This window comes from Mesocricetus auratus, unplaced genomic scaffold (genome assembly GCF_017639785.1).
Source record: "Mesocricetus auratus isolate SY011 unplaced genomic scaffold, BCM_Maur_2.0 Super-Scaffold_15014, whole genome shotgun sequence".
NCBI classification, from domain to species: Eukaryota; Metazoa; Chordata; class Mammalia; order Rodentia; family Cricetidae; genus Mesocricetus; species Mesocricetus auratus.
In genome coordinates this window covers 16,173,106-16,197,736 of record NW_024429186.1, presented here as the reverse complement: position 1 = coordinate 16,197,736, position 24,631 = coordinate 16,173,106, and the positions used below count along the sequence as shown (strand labels likewise).

At 43.1% G+C, this 24,631-nt stretch overlaps 1 protein-coding gene across 1 annotated transcript; it reads left to right on the top strand.

The window, feature by feature from the left end:
* Positions 1–11,987: 11,987 nt before the first annotated feature.
* Positions 11,988–13,742, top strand: LOC101839273 (cytochrome c oxidase subunit 8C, mitochondrial). The gene is made up of 2 exons (XM_005068277.3): positions 11,988–12,210; positions 13,436–13,742. Exons 1-2 carry the CDS (start codon positions 12,091–12,093, stop codon positions 13,526–13,528), a joined length of 213 nt encoding a protein of 70 aa, XP_005068334.1. The 5' UTR covers positions 11,988–12,090; the 3' UTR covers positions 13,529–13,742.
* Positions 13,743–24,631: the final 10,889 nt, after the last annotated feature.

Below are 24,631 nucleotides of genomic sequence, written 5' to 3'. Positions count from 1 at the left end.
GTGAGCCATCATATGGTTGCTGGAAATTGAACTCAGGACCTCTGGAAGACCAGCTAGTGTTCTTAACCACAGAGCCATCTTTCCAGCTCCCAATAAACAGTGTTTATTTTCACTTAAATAACACCACGAAACTGCCAAAAAAGTGGGGAGAGAGTCCCTTATAGTTGATGAGTATAATTAACTGGTTATACAGCTGTGGACAATAGACAAATGGTGAATGGAAAAAAGAGAATTTGAGGACAACTGGTCCATCGAGTTGGAGCTGATGGTAATTCTCCCTGCTTACCTCCTACCCCCTATAACTCTAGAACCCAACTGCACATTATCTACATTCAGGACCCCACCACTATTTTCTACTCCTTCAGTTTTGTTCACCTCCACTGAACACTCATTAGGGGATGAAGAGATGGCCCAGCAGTTATGAGCACCAGCTGCTCCTTCAGAGGACCCAGGCTTGATTCTTAGCACTCACAGTGTAACTTAACAAGTTGCAGTAACTCTACTTTCAGGGGATCTGATGCCCTCTTCTGGCCTCTGGCAGCAACAGACATCCATGTGGTGCATGGATACATTTAGGCAAACATTTATACACATAAAATAAAATTATGTCACTAACTTGCTTTTACTTAACTATAAACATAACAAAAAAACTTATTTTGGGTCACAATGTGAGAGTTTCCATCAGCAATCTTTGGTTTCATGGATTCTGACCCTGTGTTGAGGCACACTACCCTGTGAGGAGACACATTGGCAGTAGAAGTATGTGGCTACCTGCCTCGTGGTGGATAGGAAGCAGAGACATGAAGAGACTGGTGACCAGGTACAACCTTCAAAGGCAAGCCCCCAGGGATCAACCTACCTTCCTCGAGCTATGGCCTACTTCCTAACGTCTCCACCAGTTCCCAGACTAGTACCCCAGATAGGGACCAAGTATTCAAAACATGAGCCTGTGGAGTGTACAGTTGGTACTTAAATGAAAACGTAAGAGTCAGAGATAGATGAGCGTGTGTGACACAATCTAGCCAATCAGAACTTCTCTTGAAAAAAAATTTCCCTAAGGAAGTGTTTCCTCTTGCTGGATTCTCTGCAATTACCTGACCTTAAAAGACAATGTGAACAGTTTTCCTTAACTAAGAGGAGAATGCATGTACTCTGGGAAAGAAGGAAGAGCAGAGACAGAAACAGAGAAATTGAGAGAGAAGTGAAGACAACACTTTAACACATGTGCTTAGATGTCTCCAAATCCAAACCTCCCCCTATTTTTGCATTTTTAGAAGCCATTATGTTTCCTAAGTCCTCATTTTATCTCCAGCTCCATAAAAGCAATGGGCTTCTGTTGCTTGAAAGCCAGAGGTCTGAATTTGTAGCCAAGCCTTCTTCCTCCCCCTTCTCTTTTCAGAGTCCCATTCACATGGTCACCAAAGTTGAAAACCTGAGACATTTATATCTGTGAATTCCAGTTTCTGTTACTCTAGGATCTTGCGTTTCTTTTTATTTTCACATTTTTTGGTGTGTGTGTGTGTGCGCGCGCGTGCATGTGTGTGTGTGTGTGTGTGTGTGTGTGTGTGTGTGTGTGTGTGTGTACATGGGCATGTGAATACCACAGTAAGAACGTGGAGATCAGCAGACAACCTGGGGGCATCAGCTCTCCCCCTCTACCATGTGGTTACGAGGGGTTGAGCTCCAGTTGCCATGTTTGACTAGAAGCATTTTTACCCGGGTGAGGGTCTCATCAGCCCAAACTCTAGTATTTTATGTACTTGCTTCTCCACTATTCATAACCTTCTGCTGAGGCCCCTTCCTAAAGTATGCAATGAAAACATTTTTTTTTAAGTCTTGGTGAAAGGCTAATGGTATTTCCTACAATTGCTTTGTATGTGACACTGCTCCCATGAATTTCTTTTACACTTCCTGGAGTCTAAATGGTGAGAACTGAAATACATATGCCAAAGTGTCGGGGGCTGGAGAGATGGCTCCGCGGTTAAGGGCACTGGATGCTCTTTCAAAGGTTCTGGGTTGGATTCCCAGCACACACATAGAAAGCAGCTCACAAGCATTTGTAGTTCCAGTTCCAGGGGGTTTGTCGCCCTATTCTGACCTTCATGAGCACCAAACATGCATGCAGTGCAGGTACACACATGCAGACAAAACTCTCATACACATCAAAATAAATGAATACATCTTTAAAGTTCTTTAAGAGTCCAGGACAGTAATTAATGTTACAGTTCTTAATAAATTAATGTTTATTAATTATTAAGTTATTAAGTAATAAGATTATAAGGCTTCTAGAAAATAATGTTGGAGAATACCTTAGTTGAGTTGGGGAAGAAAAGATTCTTTTTTTGAGATAGGGTCTCATGTAGCCAAGGCTGGTCTCAAACTCTGTCTAGCCAAGATGATCTTGAACTCTTGGTCATTCTGCCCGTATCTCCAAAGAGCTGAGGTTCCAGATCTGTTTTGTAATTTGAGGGACAAAAGCTCCAAACAAACCACAGAAAATGTAAAGATAAGGTTCATAGATTCAACTGTATTTAAATGTGAACTTCAGAGCAGAGTAGCCTTTGTGTCCATAACTCCAAACTCAGATGTGGAGGCAGAAGGATCAGGATCAGGAGTTCAAATCTAGCCTCCAGTGTGTAGTAGGCTCAAGGCCAGTCCGAACTGCATGAGACCTTGTCTCAAAAACTTATAAACAAATAAACAATGTACCTGTAATCCCAGTATTTGGGAGGCTGAGGCAGCAGGAGTTTGAGGCCAGCCTGGGCTACATAGTGAAATTTTGTTTATAAATATTGAGATCTAGTTCTTCAGAATATATAAAAGAATATGAGAAGACAAGGTATGCAATGGAAAGAGGTATTTATAATTTATAATCAAAGGAAAGCTGAGAGTATAGCTCAGTAGTGGAATAGTTCTCCAGCATGTGTGAGGACCCTGGATTTAATCCCCAGCACACATCAGCTTACTCAAAATGGAAAATGATGAAAGACTTGAAGACATGAAGAATTTCAAATAAGAGAAATGAAGAGGGACTCAAACATGTTAATGTAAAGGAAGTACACATTTGAGACATGTTAATACTTATGACTCAGATTGATTTAAGAAAACAAAACAATAAAACAAGATCATTTGGCAGGCAACATGACTCAGTAGGTGAAGATGCTTGCTGCCAAGTCTGGAAACCTGAGGTGCCCAAGGACCCAAGTTCACTCCCTAGAACCTATGCGGTGGAAGGAGGGAACTGAACTTCCTCATAAGTTGTTCTCTGACTTCCACACATACACTATGACACATGGAGCACCACACACACACACACACACACACACACACACACACACACACACACACACACACGAATAAAAACAAATAAGCATTAAAAGATAAATAAAACTGTGAGATGAGTTCAAGGCCAACCTGTGCAACATTGAGACCCTATCGTTGGGGGGGGGGGACAATTTCAGTGTGAGGGTTGATTAGTACATGAACTTAAAAATGTCTTTTTCTATATTGCTGGTGGGAGTGAAAATAGAAAAAAGCACTTAGGAAAACAGTTCAGCCTTGCCTAGGAAGGATGAAAATGCCATTGTGCTACCACACAACTAACACAGACCAGAAGGCCTAACCCTCTCTGAAAGTACTTAGTCGGTACCTTTATTATTGTTAATTATTGCTAGGCAAAGTTTATTTGAGATATATGGTAATATCATATTGAGTCTCTGTAAGTTATTCCTTAATGTGTTTGTTCCTTTAAATGATTAAAGACACTGTGGCCTAGCAGATTAGCCAGTTGATTGACAGCTGTCAAGCCCCTCCAGGCAGCAATAGCATCTGTTGCCTAGGAGCCTAAACGAATAGCCCCAAATCAGAGACTGCTGGGGAGAGTGTAACTGCTGCTATTGTGGGCCATGGTCCCTGAGTCAAGGACAACTAGGAACAAGATTGTGGCTGCCCCTAAAGGTGCCCTGGAGTGGCAGTAACTGCAACACAGAGTGTGGCGGCTGTCAGTCAGACACCTACTTCTCAGAGCAGTTTGTCCTTGTGAGAGCTTTCTCTGTTTTACACCTCACTGCTGTTCACAGAAACTTCAGTCCAGTCACAGATGTCCAAAAGAGACTTCTTTCTAGCCCCAGAAATTGCCACAACAGCCATGTCTTCCTATGTAATGAAAGCTTTGCTTTGGGAGACTCGGCTTCACTCACTCCTACAGTGGTTCTGAGACTTTATCCTGCCTTTGACAGCTCCACCTAACCCTAGGTGACCTTGTCTGCAAGGACTGCAGGTGTCTCCCTCCCCCTCAGCAGCTCCTGTCAGCACACCACCTCCTCCATCCAGACAGCTGGTGTTGCAGCCTTAGGCCTCAGGAAAGCCTTTCTGAGTGGTCTCCTTGTCTGCTTGTGGTGTGGCTCTAGCAGGAGGAGCTGGCTGCCCCAAAGAGCAGAAAATTCTCTGGGCTGCCAGTTCCAGGCACAGTCAGAAGCAGCAGCTAGAGGGCATCGGAAGAGCTCAGAGAGCAGCAGAGAGCTGAGAAGGAGAAAATACAGATTGTGGGAGAGCTAAGAAGGAAGGATACCAAGGAGAGGTGGAGACTATGGGAAGGGAAGGACTGTGACTGGAAACTGCGGAAGGCAAGAGACTGTAAAAAACGGCTAGCTCTAGCTGCTGGAAGAGTTCCAGAGAACTGTCCAGTTACCCAGAGTGGCTGAAAGCTCAGGGTCTGGGCACTGACAGCTCAGAAATATAATACTAGCCACAATAAGCCTTAGACTTTGAAAGTCTAGAGCCAGACATCTGTGGGTCCCAAAGCTTAGAGCTGTCAACCCAGGGCCTATGACTGGTACACAGGGGCTCAGGATGCCAACCTGATTTCCAGTGAATACAGCAAAAAGAATGCTCAGCTGGTTGGTGATATAAGCTTTCCACTGCTGGGTATAGAGAATTATTACCACGTATGCCAGTAAATATGACTACTCAGCAAATGTTCATATGAGTCAAAAGAGCAAATGACTCTTTGGATTCAAAGACTCATTAATACCATAGATTTAAAACCGTGGTATTTTCGCCAGGCGTTGGTGGCACCCTCCTTTAATCCCAGCACTTGGAAGGCAGAAGCAGGTGGATCTCTGTGAGTTCAAAGCCAGCCTGGTCTACAGATGGAGCTCCAGGACAGGTTCCAAAGCAATACAGAGAAACCCTGTCTCGAAAAACCAAAACCAAAACCCAAACCAACCAAACAAAAAAATCTGTGGTATTTTCACTGGGGGAACTGATCTTTGATCCCGTCAATTTTTTTCTTTCCACCGCTGGTCATGGAGGTGTGGCACTCAGGAGATTGAGGCAGTATCACCACAGTTGTTCCAATGTTTTAGCCTGGGCCCTGGCAGCCCTCACTACCCAGGCTACCCATCCTCATTAAGCCAATTTAAGGAGACAAAGAAACAGCAACCAGCAGGAAATGGACAGCTATTCACTGTGACTGCATTGGGAAGGGGAACAAAAAGGTTTAGTATGCTCCGAGTCCATCTTCAGTGTCTTGACAGGAGATTTAGGTTTAAAAAGGAGACAAGAGGTACCTATTCATAAGCAGTCCTGGTCAAAGTGTGGGCATGCCCAGCAGCCTCTTCTCAGCCACAGCCTCTTTCAAAAGGTGGTCTAACAAGCTGTCAGAACCGTGGGTATCCTGGGAGATAAGTTCTCTGACAGAACCACGCTTCCGGTCTTTTCCTTCTCCCAGCTTGAGCCTCCCTGTAACATCTCAATTTCTCAGGGTTTATTGCTTTAATACTCTGACACCCAAACCGAAGAACAAAAGGGCCTCTTTAGTATATTCAGCAGTACAGAAGGATAGCAGATTCCAGGCCATCCTGGGCTATGTAGCTTGTTCTATGGCACATTGGCTTACATATCAATACAGTCTCAAAAAGAAAAAAAAATCTGAATGCAGTTCCAGAGATAATGAATGCCAATTTTGAAAACAAAAGGTGATATATGAAAACAAAAACTGCTTTTATAGTTTTAAACACACACACACACACACTTAGATGTGCACAACCAAAAAGAAAAAGAATATAGAACACCAAGACTGTCTTTTAAACTGCCTGAGGGCACTTCTGCCTTGAGATATTTTGTAATAATGGACCACAGCTTTTATTGGGTCTTTTTACATTACCATCGTACCTGCAACTCAAAAGCATGTTACTGATGCTACTGGTTACATAACTTGGATGTTCCCCACCCTTGCAACTCGTCCGCCCTTCCTGCCCGCTTATCTGAGCCTCTCTGTCCTTGAGGTCACGCAGTTGCAAAGACAGACACAAATAGAGACAAAGAGAGGCATCTCATTCCTCAAAGACATTTGGTCCTTGACCAGAAATTAAAGGTGCTTTTCTAGAGCACACAGTTCAAGATATTTGGACAGGAGGTAGTACAGCATTAATGTAGTTACATAATCTTCTAGAAGCCCAACATCAGCTTATTTAGAGAATGAACACTTTTTAAAAAATCACATTAAAGAAAGGTGAGTGGGTGAGGGCATCTTTCATATTCATTGTATACATAGAGCTAAAGCTCTAATTATGCCCTTTTATGTAAGTGCAGAAGGAAGGCCTGCATTGTGGGTCACTGGGAATACACTAACTCCAGGCCCACTAAGGCCTTTATTGAAACCCACAGAGGTCTGAGTTAACAGGGTGGGCCTTTGTGACTTAGAGAAATAATACAGAGGAAGGATTGTTCCTACCTGTGATTTGAGCAGTTAAAAGAGCTGCCTCCTGTGGTGGGGGTGGGTGGCTGGGGGCTTAATTGTGCTGTGGCTGAATTTAGAGTCAGATTTACTGACACTGTCAAAAGTAATTTAAGTCCGATGCTACAGAAAAAAAACCTTAAAATGCTGTTTTTCCCATCAGCTTTGCCATGCTTCAAACTTCCCAAGATTAGGATGAGTGCAGCCAGGTTTCTCTGAATTAAGTTCTTTCTTTCTCAATTTCAGGTCATTGTCCTCATTTTGCTTCTCTCTCTCTCTCTCTCTCTCTCTCTCTCTCTCTCTCTCTCTCTCTCTCTCTCAAGACAGGGTTTCTCTGTGGCTTTGGAGACTGTCCTGGGACTTGCTCTTTAGACGAGACTGGCCTTGAACTCACAGAGATCCACCTGTCTCTGCCTTCCAAGTACTGGGACTAAGGGTGTGTATCACCACCATCTGGCTGTTGTTTTGTTTTTGTAAGGACTTGATCCTACTATATTGCCCCGAATGGCTCTGTATTCCTGAGCTCAAGCATCCTTTTGCCTCATCCTCCTTATTAGCCAGGACTGCAGGTGCATGCTGGGACTGCAGGTGCATGCTGCTGTCCTCAGCATCAGTGAGGAAAGACAGTAGTATGGAGATGGAGGCTGAGAGGCATCAAAATTAGCACATGACGGGCTGGGGGAAATGGTTCAGTACTTAAGAGTACTTACTTTCCTTGCAGAAGACACAATTGCCTGTAACTCCAGCTCCAGGGGATCTGACTCTCTCCTGGCCTTCATGGGTACCCACACATAGGTGCACAAAAAAATAAAAATAAATGACTTTTAGAAAGATTAGCTTATGAAAGAAACCATTGCAGAGAAAGACTGGACCTTTATGAAACAAAACAGAGCATGTGCAGAAACAATGAAGAGAATGTAAATGTCTTTTTTTTTTCTTCCAGACAGGGTTTCTCAGTGACTTTGGAGGCTGTGTTGGAACTAACTCTTAAAAAGGTCACAGGTTCCAGGCAGGGACCACTGAGACTTTGACCTTTCTCTTGAGCTGGCCTGCTTCTAATATGAAAAGTGCTTTTCTCCTTTAATAAACTGTCTCTGCTTCCACCACAATCTCACACGTCTCTGCACCAATCCTTTGTTCCAGGACACACCAGCCTCCATCTTTAAGCCAGATCCCGTGGCCTGAATGAGGCCACATCTCCCTGCCACCGTCTCTAGGACAGAGAGTTAGAAGGGAGATGTGGCTGTAACTTGACAGCTCCCTGTCACATATGCTACTGTGAACTAAGCCAAGTGATGTGACACTTCCACCATCCTTGAAAGGCTGTACAAGGCAGACCTTCCCTTTGTTCTAGGGATTGGTACAAAGACACCACTGGGACACTTGCGTGTTCTGTAGACTGCCTGAGGCAGCACCACCACTCCACCCTCGGTTTCTGTCAGGGTGGGTGGTTCATCTCCACCCCCTCCCCGAGCTTCTCTCTAGGCCTTAAAGAGAAGCCTCTTATTCCCTTTAAGGTTTCCCCAAGCTTAGACTTCTGCATACTATTTTAATTGTTTCTAAAGTTCTTCTTCCTACCTGGAGACGTGCTCATGGCCACGAGAGCCTTTCATTATAGTGAACTTCACCCCTGAAGGAACTGATGTGTAAGCTCTCCTTTGCAGATGGGCCACGGAGCCTTTTTCTTCTCTTTCTTTTTAAGAAAGAACCTGAAAATCCCAACAGGTGCCCTTTGGAGAGGGTGAGTCGATTTTCTCTAATGTTTCTCCAAGTTCCAGTGGAAGGCCACACGGCCAAGGCTGTATGGAGTTGATGGGTAGAAAAGAAAAGGGAGGGACAGAAAAGACAACACGAAGCTGAGCAGGTAATGAAAGGGGTGGATGTGGGAGGAGCTGGGGAAGGGCAATGTATAAGGTCGAAATACACTGAACAATTTCAAAAAGAACTAACGTGAATAAATCAGTCAAATTAAAAATGGGGACTGGGGAGATGACTCAGCACTTTCCTCCAAGCTTAATCACCTGAAGTCTACAGGAGGCAAGGACAGAGCTGAGTCCTGCAAGTTTTTCCCTGACCTCCATGTAGGGGCCATGACATACATGCCTCTTCAAAACAAACAAACTAACAAATATAAAAATAAGGTGGCCCTTTAATCCCAGCACTCGGGAGGCAGAGGCAGGCGGATCTCTGTGAGTACGAGGCCAGCCTGGTCTACAGAGCGAGTTCCAGGACAGCCTCTAAAACAATACCGAGAAACCCTGTCTGGGAAAACACCAAAATAAATAAATTAATAAATAAAAACAAGGTGGCTGTGTAAAAAGAAGCTTTTTCTTTGAGAGGAGCCTTCCCGCCAGCCTGGTTCTAGAACCGCATCAGTCCCAAATAAATACACAGGAGGCTATATTAATTATGAAGCTGTTGGCCTTGCTTGTTTCTTACTGGCTAGCTCTGACTTAAGTAATTACCCCATAATTGTTAATCTAAGTATGTTTCTTACCGGAGAATAGTTCCGGGCTCCTACCCCATGGCGTTACATCTTGAATCTCCTATGTTTCTCCTACCCAGAGTCCTTCTGGACTCCTAGTCCCTCCTATCTAGATTCCCTATTGGCCAGACAGTGCTTTATTGACAAATAACAGGACTTCCCCAACATGGCTTGGGTATCATGGCACCTGCCCTCAATAGCATCTCTCTAAAGACTAAATAAGGACAATCCTGGGAGTTTGAGGCCAGCCTGGGCTATATAGCAAGACTCTTGCCTTAATATATATGGCTGTGTGTGTATTATCACATAAATAAAAATAGAATATAAAAACATAATAAAATACACAGTGGTGGTTCGAATGAGAGTGGCTTTTTTCCATAGGCTCATATATTTAAATTCTTAGTCTCTAGTGGGTAGAACTGTTTGGGAAGGATTAGGAGACTATGACCTCCTTGGAGGAGGTGTGTCACTATGTGCAGGCTTTGAAGTTTCAAAAGTCCAAACCATTTCCAGTTATCTCTCTCTCTCTCTCTGTCTGCCTCATGGTTGTTGTCTGAACTCTTAAGCTCTCAGCTCCGGCTCCAGCACCATGCCTGCCTGCCTGCTGCCATGCCCCCTGCCGTGAGAGTCATGGACTCACCCTCTGAAATTGTAAGCCCTCAATAACATCTTCTATAAGTTGTTTTAATCATGATGCCTTTTGCAGCAATAAAAAAGTAACTGACGCTGGGCAGTGGTGGCGCACGCCTTTAATCCCAGCACTCAGGAGGCAGAGGTAGGCAGAGTTCGAGGCCGGGCTGGACCGACAGCCTCCAAAACAATACAGAGAAACCCTGTCTCATAACCCCCCCCAAAAGTAACTGAGACACACACACACAGAGAAAGAGAAACAGATAGATAGAGATAGAGTGAGAGATAGAGTGAGAGAGAGAGAGAGAGAGAGAGAGAGAGAGAGAGAGAGAGCCATTCATGCAAATAAGTCTCTTCTCTGTCAAACTCAATTGGTCGTTTTTAGAACTTCTTGTGAGAGAGAACTTGTACCATTACTGTAGAATCTGAGAGATGAGCATAGCAGGGGCTTGAATCCCAATCATGGGAAAATCATCTCCAGAAACCAACACTATCTCTTTCTTGGTCTTTCTAATGATATGGTGAACCATTAGGCTCATTTGTGGCAACAAGAAGGCTACAAAGAACAAATAAAACAGACAAGGTAGTGGACTCCCTCTGATACAGGAATTCAGGTATACTTTTTCATCTCAAATAAGTGGGTAGAAAAACAGGGATGTGAAGGGGGATGTCTTTCTGTATATATGTTTCTCTTATTGGTCGATGAATAAAACACTGATTGGCCAGTAGCCAGGCAGGAAGTATAGGTGGGGCTACCAGACAAGGAGAATTCTGGGGAGGGGACAGAGAGGAGCTGCCAGAGAGATACCATATCATATAGCCACTGGGAAGATAGGATGCTGGGCATTCTCTGGTGAGGATAGGCCATGTGGAAATACATAGATTAATAGTTATGGGTTAATAATTAAGAGAGAGCTAGCCAATAAGAATCCTGAGCTACTGGCCAAACAGTTTATGATTAACATAAGCCTCAGTGTGTTTATTTGGGACTGAAGGGTGGTGGGTCCAGGCAGGACAGAAACTCCATCTACATGGATCTGTACATGTGCAGAAGATTAAGACCATCAAACGCCAGGAAATCTGAAAGAAGACTGTCCTTGAGGATCATTGTATCAACACTGAACTATGTCAGCATCATAAGATATCTGCTGAGGGTGGGCACACAAGAATAGGCACTTGTGAAAAGTGAGTGTGCCCAGGTCCCTTTTCCTCTGGGGGTGTAGGAGCATGAATATTCAGACCTTCCCCCATACGAAGAACTGTGCATCTTGTTGTGGCTACAGGGCAGCTACTTGTGCCAATCTGCAGGACTCTGGAATAATAATAAATACTCAGTTTTTAGTTTTTCGTTAGAACTAACCAGTCTTGGTAAATGTGGTGGTACATGCCTTTAACGCCAGTCCTCAGCTGGCTGAGGCAATAGGATTGAGAATTTGAGAACCATCTGGGCACTGCCTATGGAGACCCTGTCTCAAAATAAAACGAAGCTCTTGTTTGGTTTGTATCTTATATGAGAAAAAGGACCCACGCAGGCTAGTAACACCACCTTCCAGAACTGGGAGAACTAAGTTTTTTTTATTAGCTGTCCAGTCTATGATATTCTAACAGTATGAATTAAGCTACTAATAGTAAAGAACTCGAGTAATCTGCCTTATTCATAACCATGAAAGGACAGCCAAGGGTCATTAGATAGTTGGACAAAACAGGCAGGGCCAAAAGGAAGCTTTAAATCTGAGTGCATCAGCAGTCACACGTTGCTGAGTACCTACCGGATACCTGGAGCCTTGAAGCATTTCTTTACAATGCAACTAAGTCTGTACTGAAAGTGCTGTGTTCCCCAGCTCGGTCACAGAGCTGCTGGTCAAGAGAGAGCTGCCAGGCTCAAATGCAAAATAGACTTTAACTTTAATTAAATTTAATTGACAAGTTTCCTTAGGAAACATTTGTTTACATGGGAATAAAAACAACAGGAGCCGGGAAGTGATGGCGCAGAGACAGGTGAATCTCTGAGTTCAAGGCCAGCCTGGTCCATAGACTGAGTTCCAGGACAGCCAGGGCTACACAACAAACAAACAAAACAAAACTAAGCGCAAATTCTATCAACGCTGGGGCCAGCGTGGTTGATGCGCATGCTCAAACCACTGGCCGCCATTTCTCCACCCTCGTCAACGGCTCTCGACGCACTCCGCACAGGTGGTGTCCGGTTTGCCCCGACTCAGTCCTCTTCTGACTCGCCATGTCTGGCCTGCTGCTGCTCCGCCCTTCCCTCCTCCGCCAACAAGTCGTCCTGCTCTTGAAGCCTGGAGGTCGCCTCAACCACTCAGAACGACCACGCCACCGAGTCCTGTCGCCCACGGTGAGGGAGAGCCCGCCCAACGGCTCCGAGTGGGTGGGGAGGAGCGGGCAGGCACCCAGGACGTGTGTGTGTGTGTGTGTGTGTGTGTGTGTGAGTGAGTGAGTGAGTGTGTGTGTGAGGGTGAGAGAGAGATGCCTTCAGGAAGTGTAAGAGAGTAGATGTGTGTATGTGTGTGTGTGTGTGTGTGAGAGAGAGAGAGATTGAGAAAAGATGCATTCAGGATGTGTGTGTGTGTGTGAGAGAGAGAGAGCTATGCCTTCAGGACATGTGTGTGTGTGTGTAAAAGTGTAGGAGAGTAGACGTGTGTGTGTGAGAGAGAGATATGCCTTCAGGACATGTGTGTGTGTGTGTGTAAAAGTGTAGGAGAGTAGACGTGTGTGTGTGAGAGAGATAGAGAGAGATGAGAGAGATGCCTTCAGGACGTGTGTGTGTAAAAGAGAGCAGACACCCAGACGTGTGTGTGTGTGTGTGTGTAAGTGTGTAAGAGAGAGCAGACCTGGTCTTCCTTCATGGGCATGGAGACTCAGGGGCCTTGGTTCACTCCAGGGTAATTTACTTGCCTCGTTACCAAACCAAAGCATTTTCTCTAAAATGGTGGAGACAGTGGTGGTGCACCCCTTTAACCCCAGCACTTGACAGGCAGAGGCAGTTAAATCTCTGTGAGTTTGAGGCCAACATGGTCTTCAGAGTGAGTTCCAGGACTGCCCGAGCTACACAGAGAAACCCTGTCTCAACAAACAAACAAACAAAACGGTGGAGATACCGGACAGCTTCAAGCTGGCAACTAAGAAAACTGAGTTTTCTGAAAATTCAGTTGGGTTGATTATGTATGGAATGCCGGTGTTTCAGTGTTGCCAGGACCCTGTTTTGAAGTCTCGTGACAAAATTCATGGAACGCTTTACAGGTGTGTGTGTGGCTGGCTGAAGAGGCTGGAGCTGGAGCTAGAGCTGGTTATGACCTGCCTGACATGGGTGCTGGGAACCAAACTGAGGTTCCCTGCAAGAGCAGTAGAAAGTCTTAACAGATGAGCCTTCTCTCTGGCCTTCGTTTGAGAAGATCTTTGCTGTGTGTGTGAGGAGGGGAAACGCACCCCGAGTTTTGCGCATTGAAGTCCCAGAGCTGGTGCTTCTCTGCTGAGCTCCATGCGCCTCTGCCTGTGAGTCGTTTGGTTAGTCACAGGTTGAGGAAGCCGTACTCAACCACACTACCCTCCTTCTTTCTCAGGAATCGGCTGTCGGAATTGTGGTGTTCTTTACGGCCTTTTACACCCCAGCTGCATATGTGCTGAGCAATCTGAAGGAGTTCAAAAGAGTGTAGGTGCAAGATGACTGTGAGCAGCACCTCAGGTCCAAAATGCTTTCGTTAAAAGCCACGGCCCCTTTGCAGGAGAAAAATTGCTTAGTTGAACCTGTTGTGAATACTCAGTTTTATAACTGCACCCCTCCCCTCCCCTGCAACTGTGAATTAAATGGATGACAGACATTATCTTCATAAGTGTTAAGTAAAATGGAAACATTTGCTTTGCCTGGTATTATTCTCTTTTGTGCTTTTTTGGACTTGAAATGCTAGGGATCCAACCCAGGGTCTCCTGCATGAGAGACACTCTACCACATAGCTACACCCCGGCCCTTAGACATTGTTTTCTAAACATCATGAAAGCTATTAAAATTTACTAATGCAAAAAAAAAAACAGTGAGAAAAAAATCAATGATACTGCTATGAAAAGTTGCACTTGGTGTTTCTGAGTGAACGGAACCCAAGGCCTCCCCCTGGGAGATTCGTGCTCTTGTTAGTTCCATTGGTGGAGAATAACACCACTGCCACAATCTGATCTTAAATTTGAAGCAAACTTTTATTAGATAAATGGCCAGGTTGATGGTCTCTCTAGCCAGATCTATCTGTGGGTTCCTAGAAAATGGACACAAATCACAGTTTGTAGGGGCTTAAAAACCCCCCAACTACAGCATTTCCCATCAGGGCCAATCAGGGGCAAGCATACATCCTGACGTATTTTCTGCAGGTGAACCTCCCGCCCACAGAAGATCAGGCATATCCAGGGCAAATGGGCCAAACAAATATAGGACAAACAGGAACTTAACTGTAACGTGATTCTTCCTGCCAGCCTGGTTCCAGTGCCGTGTCAACCCCAAATTACATACAGAGACTTTATTAGTTACAGGGTCTCTCTCTGTGTAACCCTGGCTGTTCTGGAACTCACTCTATAGATCAAGCTAGCCTCTAGTTCAGAGATCCGCCTGCCTCTGCCTCTCAAGTTCTGGCATTGAAGATCTGTGCCACCACCTTCTTCTTCCAATAACCTCCTAATACCATGAATTCATCAAAGGATTAAACCATTGGTCATATTGGAGCCTTCAATATCCAATTCCTTCATGAGACCCCATCAACTGGCTACGAAGCCCCTAATGCATGAGACTATTGAGGGGGGACATTTCATAGTCAAGCTGTCATATTTTTTAAAAAAGTTATTTATGTACATGCACCATGATGTGGAAGTCAGAGAGCAACTTCCAGGAGTTGGTTTTCTTCTTCCACTAAGTGAGTCCTGGGGAGTTACACTAGGGTTGTCAGACTTGGCAGCAAGTGCCTTTACTCACTGAGCCTCTCGCCAGTCTGTCCACCTTTGAATTTTTGGTTTACTGTGTGGCTATGGTGTGACTGAGCAATATCCTTTAACTCTAAGCCTCAATTTCCTTGTCTCTGCAGTAGGGACTCAGAATTACTTTTTTGAAGGGATGTTGTGGAAATTAATTAACTTGGTGAACAAAGAAAAATAGTTTTCAGCATAGTGCTTGAAAGTAAATAGAGGCTCTTGTTAGATATGTTTGCTAGTGGTCATTTCACACATACTGTATTCCTGTGATGTACTAGGTATTATCTAAGAGCAATACACCAACACATGGGTCATGGCGCTTCGTGGACCTAAACGTCTTAGAAATTTTTTTTATTTTTATTTTTTTTATTTATTTAACTTATGTGCATTAGTGTGAAGGTGTCAGATCTCTTGGAACTGGAGTTAGAGACAGTTTGTGAGCTGTCATGTGGGTTCTGGGAATTGAACCCTGGTCCTCTGGAAGAGCAGCCAGTGCTCTTAGACAGTGAGCCATCTCTCCAGTCCCCCGTCTTAGAAAATTTGCATTTGATTACTCTGGTTTTATATTTCTATTTCAAATTTTTTGTTGGGAGCCAGGTGTGGTGGTGTACAAATATAATCCTAGGAGGATCAGAAACTTGAAGGTAGCCTAGACTATAGAGGAAGACCTCTTCTCCCTACCCTTCAAAAACAAAAAGTACAATTTGGGCTTTTGTTAGGGTTTTTCAGAGAAACATCCAATAGAATGTGTCTGTTTACATAGGTATGTGTTTAAGTATATGATGTGTACACAGAAACTGGTTTAAGGATTTACTGTGGGTAGATATAGATGTTGGTAAATTCAAAATTTGCAGGGTAGTGTATTGAAGGCACAGTATAAAGTTGTAGTTAAGTCTGAAGACAGTTTGCTTTTGGGGGAAGACCTTTCTGAAGGGCTTTAGGGCAGTTTATCTGTTAGGTTTTGTTTGTGGTGACAGGGCTTTGTGTGTGCTAAGCAATCCAAAACTCAGCTTTTTTTTTTTTTTTTTTTTTTTTTGAGGACGTTTCTCTCTATGTAGCTCTGGGTGTCCTGAAACTCACTTGGAGACCAACTCACTATTTTTGTGTTAGTCTTAGTCCCATTTCCTCTTGATTTAAATTTATTTTCTATATTCTTGTTCCAACACACAAATTACCATATACATTTTTATTACTCCTAAATCAATCTGTGCCATTGATCTTTCTATTGTGATCCAGGCATTTAGGTCTGCCTGCTTAAAGTTTCTTGCTGAATATGTTTAGACAGTGGCAATTTCAAACTTGAAGCCTGCAGTCTCAGTTCTTGGGAGGTGAGGCAGAAGGAAGAGAAAATTGAAACCAACCTTTGCTATGTAGTGAGCTCGAGATTAGCCTGTGCTGCCCAAGACTCTGACGCAAATAAACCTAAAGGAGTAAATGAACCCAACCCTGAAAATCTTCCTCCAAGCTTTGTCTTCTTACCTATTTTTCAGTATTTGAGCATGTCCTGTGCATGACTTATTGAGCCTGATATTGTGTATATACTGAAGAACCAAAAGTTAACTTTTCTACAAGGCTCTAGAGCAGTGGTTCTCTACCCATGGGTCTTGACCCCTTTGGCAAACATCTGTCTCAAAAAATATTTACATTATGACTCTTAACAGAGGCAAAATTCCAGTTATGAAGTAACAATGAAAATAATTTCATGGTTGGAGGTCATCAGGACATGAAGAACGGTATTAAAGTGTTGAAGCATTAGGACGGTTGAGAACTACTCTAGAGGGAGAGGTAGACAGCCATATTGCCTTAAATATATCATCACAAATAGTGCATGAAGAACATCTTGGGGCTGACAAGTTGGGAGAGGAAAGCAAAAATAAATGAAGATTGGGAGGAAAGTGCCAGTTTAGACAAAAGGGACATCATAAATGAGATTCTGAAGGCTGAGACAGATACTGTAGCTGAGCAGTATCCTTTAACTCTAAGCCTCAATTTCCTTGTCTCTGCAATAGGGACTCAGGATTACTTTTTTTTCTCCATGAAGGAAATGGCAACCCTCCCACCAAGAGTCTTTCTGTGAATCTGTAATCCTCTAACAGGCACCCCAGGTACCCAGACTCCAGACCAGATGCTACTCAGATCCTGCCCATCTGCAGCTCTCTCAACCTACACCCTCATATTTGATTCTATGATCATTGTTGCTACAGGGACAGATGGACACCCCACAGAGAGCCTGTCTATGAATCTGTAACCCTCTAACAGACTCCATAGGTGCCTGGATTCCAGGAGAATGACAGGCACCTTAATTTTCACTTTCCCAAAGGAAATTTAAAGGCCCCAAGCTACAAGACTTTGACCCTCATTCTCAACCCTTCTTCCCCTTCTCCCATGGTCCAGGAATTAGAGACAGCCTGAGTACAAGCAGGCACAATGAACTAATTGCCAGCCATGTGGCAAAGAACCTCCTTTTTCTGATACCTATAAGAAGGAACCCATGCTATCTTTTGTGGGCCTGAGCTCTCACAGCTGCTGCCATTCTGTCTTTCCATGGCATTAATACATTTTTAATAAGTCTATTATCCCAAAGGACAATCTTTTTCAGTGTGCATCCCTAAGCTCCCAAACCACCTTTCGAACCCCCCCCCCCCATGTTCACTGTGTGCTTCTGTGGATTTGGTTTGGAGAAGAAACTACAACAGAAATCCCCAGAGGAGTTGCTTAGCCTATCCCCACCTCTTTGTAGCCAAGATATGATCTGGTGTGTTCACCAGAAGAATAATGTCCCCTAGAGAATAGATCAAGTGCTTTCCGTAGACCTACTTTTTGCCTTTGAAATAGTTATGAAGTCACCCCCAGCTTTTTAGGCTGTGGCAGATTTTGGGTAGGAGAACCCTGGAAAGTCAACTGTTGTTGATGAGAAGAGGTTGTCCTGAAGGGCAGGGGTGAAGGACTGTGGGCTTAGAGCTCAGCGTAGACATGATGAGACTCTTTCCTCGGTGACATCTTGTACCAAAGTAACTTGGTGTGCCTTTTGAAACTTAAGTTCATTGTTGTCAGTTTAGGAGCTCTGTAGAGAATTTGGAAATGGAATAAGTAGCTTCTAGACTAGTTAGCACTTGTAGCCAGATTGCTACCTGTGATTGACTGTTGGCTGTACTACACCCAAAATAGTCCTCGCTAAGAAGGTAATTTTAGCCTCTCACTGGAGGCATTTGCACATTTTCCACCAGCTGACCAGGACCTTCAGTCCTTAGCAGAGAAAATCCAGCTAATTACCAGCGTGCCTCCTAATTGTGGGCTACAAGAGCTAATTCAAAATGTATCGCTTATCTAATTCTAAAACACGGAACTATGAAGTTTTGTGAAGATGACTGGTGATTAGATAAATATGTCAACTTGACTGGGTGAGGGATGCTCAGATGTTTGGTTTAGATGTTATTTCTGGGTGCGTCTAGGGTATTTTGGGGGAATGATTAGCATTTGAATTGGTGGACCAAGTGAAACAGATGGCTCTCAACAATGTGGGTGGACATTACCCAATCTGCTCAGGGCTTGAATAAATCGGAAAAAGGTGTAGGAAGGTTGAATTCACTGTTGACCTGAGATGGGATTTCTAGCAGGCACATTAAAAGCTGGCACAGTAGTCCATGCTGGTATTCCCATTTATGGAAAGAGCATGGGGATGGATGGCCAGCCATTGGATGGTCAAACTGAGCTATATCTGTGAGGTCTGGTGGGAAACCCTGTCTCAAAAAAAACAAGGTGGAGCATGACTGAGGAGTATACCTGCTGTTGCCATCGGGTTTTTACATGTGTATCTGCATCCCTCACAAACATACATACAATCCCCCACTCAAGATATTGGTGAAAAAATCTACTAAAATAAAAAAGCTGTTGTAAATTTTTTTGTCTGTCTTTCAAGACAGGATTTCTCTGTGGCTTTAGAGGCTGTCCTGGAACTAGCTTTTGTAGACCAGGCTTATCTTTAACTCACAGAGATCCGCCTGCCTCTACCTCCTGAGTGCTGGGATTAAAGGCATACCACCACCACCGCCCGGCTGTTGTAAAAATTCATGTACAAGTTTTTTTTGTGTGTATATATACATTTTAATTTCTTCAGGCCTAGGAATCAAAATTGGTTTTCCAGTTTGTCTCTTTTTTAAAACATAGACTTTTTATCAGCAAAATTATATTGAAATACATGTCATTCATGCAATGACAGAGTTGAGAAGTTGCATGAGTGTGATTCACAAACCTAATAGATTCCCTATCTGGTCCTTTAACAGAAAGTTTGTTGATGCTGGCTCTAGGAGTTTGAGGTCTCTGGTGAGTTAACCTAGATGGACCTTCCTAAATACTTTCCCAGAATGGCAGTACCATTTTGTTTGCTGTCAGCAATGCACGGATGTTCCATTTGTACTTTATCCTGGTGTTACCTTTCTTCATCCAACATTTTAGTGGGTGTTCTTCCTAAAAGATGAGAACTGGCATACTCAACTTTCTTTGAACATACTATCTCGAATTTTGCATTTAGAATTCAAGAAAAATAATATGTATTTTAACTTACTAGTGTTAATATAGAAAGTGTTTTCAAAATTAAAGCATACCTAAGGTCCAAAATTAAGAAATGAGATTATCTGGGCATGGTAGCATATGCTTCTAGTTCCTTAGGAGGCTGAGACAAAAGTTTGTTGAGCCCAGGAATTTGAGGCCAACCTGAGCAAGACTCCATTCCTTGAAACAAACAACAGCCAACAGAAAGAAAAGAGTAAGATAAACTGTCATGAGTCAAAGTTCTTATGAATAATAAAATATAAAGCATTTTTACTTGAAAAAATGTCTCTCTTGTCCTTTTGTGGTAAATAGCAAGGGGAGTTGACAGAATTAAAACAGAACCACTGTGCCAATAACGATCTCTCTCTCTCTCTCTCTCTCTGTCTCTCTCTCTGTCTCTCTCTCTCTCTCTCTCTGTCTCTCTCTCTCTCTCTCTCTCTCTCTCACACACACACACACACACACACACGTTTTTTCAAGACAGAGTTTCTCTGTGTGTAGCCCAGGTTGTTCTGTAACTCATGCTGTAGACCAGGCCATCCTTGAACTCACAGAGTTCTGCCTGCCTCTGCCTCCAGAATGCTGGGATTAAAAGCATGCACCACCATCGAATCGACTGGCTATATTTTAATAATAATAATGCCAGGAGGCTATGAAGGAAGTTATCTATTGTATATATGCTTTATAACAAGAAATAACACAAACATCCTGTGGGAAAAACCACCTGTGCAAAGTCTGTCATGATTTTAGAAGAATTCTGAGCCCAGTGTGATGCATATCTCAGTTACATGAGGCTAGTCTGGACAACATAGCAAAATCCTGTTTCAAAAGACTAAATAGAGCCTAGAGAGCCTAGAGAGATAGCTCAATGGATAAAATACTCATTGATCAGAATTGGGAACTCCAAAACCCACATGAAAGGAAGGTAGGTGTGGTAGGCCCCTGTAGCCCCAATACTTGGGAGACAAAGACAGGGAGATTCCCAGGGCCAGCTGGCTAGCTTGACTAGTGAACTGGCAAGCTCTGGGTTCAAGCAGAGACCCTGTCTCAGTAAATTAAAGATGGAGACTGATGAAGACCTCCAATGCCAGCTTTTACACCTCCACATACATGTGTACACAGGTGAGCATGTACCCTCACACACATGTGCCTGTGCATATATAACATGCATGAGCAAGAAGAAAGATAAAACAATAATCTATAAGATTGTCCAGTGAGTTTCTATTTAGTGTTGGACCAGTCTAAATCTTTCTGTTGATCCTTGTATCAGAATAGTTTATTTCTTCTTCCTCACTTTGGTTTTTTGTCTCCTTTCCCCCTTCTCTCTGAATGTGCATGTGATTTCTGTGGCCTGCATATTCTTCCTTATAGTGCTCCCTACTTATTTCAGAGTCAGCCCTCTGCCTCTTTTCAGGGCTGACTATCACAAACTAGGCAGAAACTCGTTAATTTTCTTATTTATTCAACAAGCACATTTCCAGTATTTCATGTGGCAGATTACAGAGATATACAAGTTTGAAAGCTCTCTCATGGAGTTGGGGCTTATGGCTCTTCGAGTCTGCACAGACTTTTTTTGTGTAACTCGGATCAGTTTACATGGCAGAAGTGTAGGTACTCCGTGGGTTTCTTGGCATAAACCTTAGGACACTGGTAGCTTCAGCTCTCTATGTTCTTGATCATCCTAGAAACTCTGAGAAGTCCAACTATCTGGAAGCCACTCTGGAGGAACTATTTATACGCACACTGTGCCCAGTCTTTCCCGCTAAGGTGCCAGACACATTAATAATGCCATCTTGGACCCTTCAGGCCACCCATCTGCTAGCTGAATGGTCAGGTGATATTGGTAGATGTCATATTAAGCATAAAATCATTCAGCGGAGTGAGTTCTGCCCAGATTCTTGACCAATACAATCATAATGGGAGAAAGATTTTTTAAACAGTTATTGAACATTATCTACATCAGATAACCTGAGAGCTTAATGTGTATCAGGAGAAGAGCCTTTGAGGTAGATAGATTTGGGGTAAGAAAAGAACTAACTAGTGTATATTTAAGTTTTTTTTTAAATGTGTATTTAATGTTCTGTATCTGGTGCATACTTTTTTCCCCTCATCTTTTCTCCATCTTATGAAAATGTATATTTGCTCTTGAATACATGCCACATAAACCTGATGTTTGGAAGAAAGAAGGTTCTCATAATACAAATTATATATCTATATATTTGCAACTTATAAATTGACATGTATACATGCTATGTAGATCTATATACGGTTGAAATATATTTTTAGATAAAATTGATAAGGTTTCTTTGCCCACGGAGGATCTCCTAATTCAGGCAGCATGTATGACAAGAGCTTCACTGAACTCCAATTGATGGTGCAGGTAGTAAGGTTTAAAATGTGATTGGCTTTTATATTTAATTAACAGACAACATGTTTGTTCTGTGAGTTGTGCTGAGTGCTCAGCCAGTGGACTTTTGCCTGTATTGTTTGATATAAAAGGGAAATTATTTCCAGAGAGCACAACACAAAATCTTTCACTTCTGCATCTTAAGACACTTTTGGATCCTATATCAAGAACTGTTAGAGCCTCTAGCGAAGACATGATGGTTTGGAAAAGGCACACCCCCATTTTTCTTGTCCCAATATGTATATTATGGCATGGTAGTCACTTAGGTAATGTCTGCCAGAGTACTCTCTAGCATGAAAAACCACAAGAACAACCCATTCATTTTTGCCTGGAACAATACTAACTACATGGAACTTTTAAGGGATCAGAAAGAGGTTCCCTGCCACTTGGGATGTAGTTACTGGTTTGTTGCTGTAGTTTTTTTTTCCAGCCTGGTCTCGGCATTTCAGCCCCAAATAAACACACAGAGACTTACTACATTAATTACTAAACTGTTGGCAGATGGCTAGGGCTTCCTACTGTCTGGTTCTGTCTTAATTATTAACCCATAACTATTAACCTATGTATTTCTACTGGCCTCATCTTACCAGAGAACACCTGGCACCTCCTATCCTCACAGTCCCCACCTGGCGTTTTCAAGGGCTTCTTCTGCCTATCTTTCCCAGAATTCTCCTTGTCTCCCAGTCCGGCCTATCTTCCTGCCTCTACTGGCTATTGGCCAAACAGTGTTTTATTCATCAACCAGTAAGAGAAACATATACAAAGAAGGACATCCCCCATCACTGGTTAATAACAATAAAATGCATTTTAATTTTTTAACAGTTTAAATAATTGAAAATACTTGTAGTAATAACCAGGTGTCCAGATTTAATGTTCATTAAGTCATTGGAAATTACTAAAAATTCACCTGTCTGAAAATGATTAGAGACTGCAGCTATTCTATGCCTGCTTATCACCGTGCTTATGCCGTGAACTTGTCTCCAGATGCCTTTGCCTTCTGTACCAATGCTTGCCTGCAGAGACACCATAGCCCTTTGCAGTTTCAGCCCTCGGGAAAGGTTGAGACAAACTTCCTCAGAGACTTGCACTGACTTCCTGTTGAGAATTGGTGCTATCATTCTCTTTAGGTGATTATAGGAATATTCCAATTGAGGAAGAGAAAATAGACAATTTTAACCTTTGGGGAACTTTTTCTTGGCATTAGCCAATATGCAGTGTGTGGCTGATGCGTTATTAGTTACCATATATGCTAGCCATGAAATCGGTGTGGTTACCAGAATTCTGCTTCTCCTTTTAGTGTAAATGTGTTTGTGGTTCTGTCCTTGGGGTGGGAGCACTGAAAAGAAAGAATGTCATGGAAATGTGAGGTTTACTGGCAGGCAGAAAAGTCACATCATAAACATACATATGTATATATATATATATAAAATCTATCTATCCATCTATCTATCGCCTATTTGTCTATCATCTATCTATCCATCCATCTACTCTTCTCCTAGCTACTGTCACCAGGGTTAGAGAGTTCCTTTTGTAGGCTCTTGATCTCATTGTTAAAAGAATTTAAGAAGTGATGTAGAAAAGATCTACTGGACAATTTGTTGAAATTAGAGAGAAAAACAAATAGAGCAGGAAAGCTGGAGATCTCAGTAGCTTCTTGAAAAAGGAGAATGAAAGAGGCTAAACAGAGAGAGTCATACTTTAATCAAGTCCAGACAATAAGATACAACTTGGAGAACAAGGTAGGCACTCAGTGAAATAAAGATCTGGGTGCCTATGGCATTTGTTCCTTGTGATTTTTATTGAAGGGTACAAGATTGTCCTCCTAAGGTGTTCTGAACCTTGGGCACAGAAGCAATGCTCCACACATATGCACCCAACGAGAAGGAACTATTTAACCTTAGTATAACGTGGACTAACACTGTAGACAGCTCAGAGCGGATCTGTGTGGTACAGAACTAAGGACAGATCCATTTAAGGAAGGAAGGAAGAATAGCTAACTGGATTTATTGTTGTCTGTCTGTCTTTTAGATTTGTAGAGGTGATACTCAAGATTTTAGAGTCCAAGCCTGGGCTCTGGTAGCCCTAACAGACTCAGCTCCCTGTCCTTAGTACACAGACTCCAGAGGCAAGTGATGGTAAAGGGTGCCAAAAGGAGGTAAGGAACAAATGAAGAGGTCCAGTGGCCCCCAAATCCATCTTTGAGCTACTGACATGAAGTTTGCAACTGACATGAAGTTTGCATTTAAATAAAGGGCAACTAAGCACTCCTGGCCAGATTGTGGCAATGTCCATCCTTGTCAGAGCTGTGTGAAATCTACTCCTGGGAGATACGTTTTTCCTCTGGATGGCACTGGGACCTCAACCTTTCCCCTTCCACAACAGATTTCTGGGAAAATTCCAATTCTTTGGAATCCAGTGTTTTAATAGATTCAAAGAGTCTCTCCTTCTATCTTCACTCCTGCCAGGACTTTTATGTAGCCAGGCAAGGATAATTAACAGCATTTATTGCCTTCAGCTTACCTTTTAGATTTGCTCCAGGAAAGAAGAGTTAGCTGTATTTACTGTCATCCACTTACCCTTTAGCTCTGTGGCCAGTTTAAAGCCCTTGCCATTGGCTCACCTTTACCCTCTCAGATAATTATAAGCAGTCCGTGATCTTTATCACTGACTTGGAAGGCTAGCGGTGGGTTATTATGAATAGCAATGGAAGGCCTGTGCTTGAACACAAGTGAGAAGCAGCTTGGAGACTTTTCATTATAATGCTTTAAATCTGCCTTTTTACCCTGTAAAGATTTCCGATCTACCAGGGAATTGCTGACCACTGATAGTACTAGAGTGGGTGTCTTGAAAA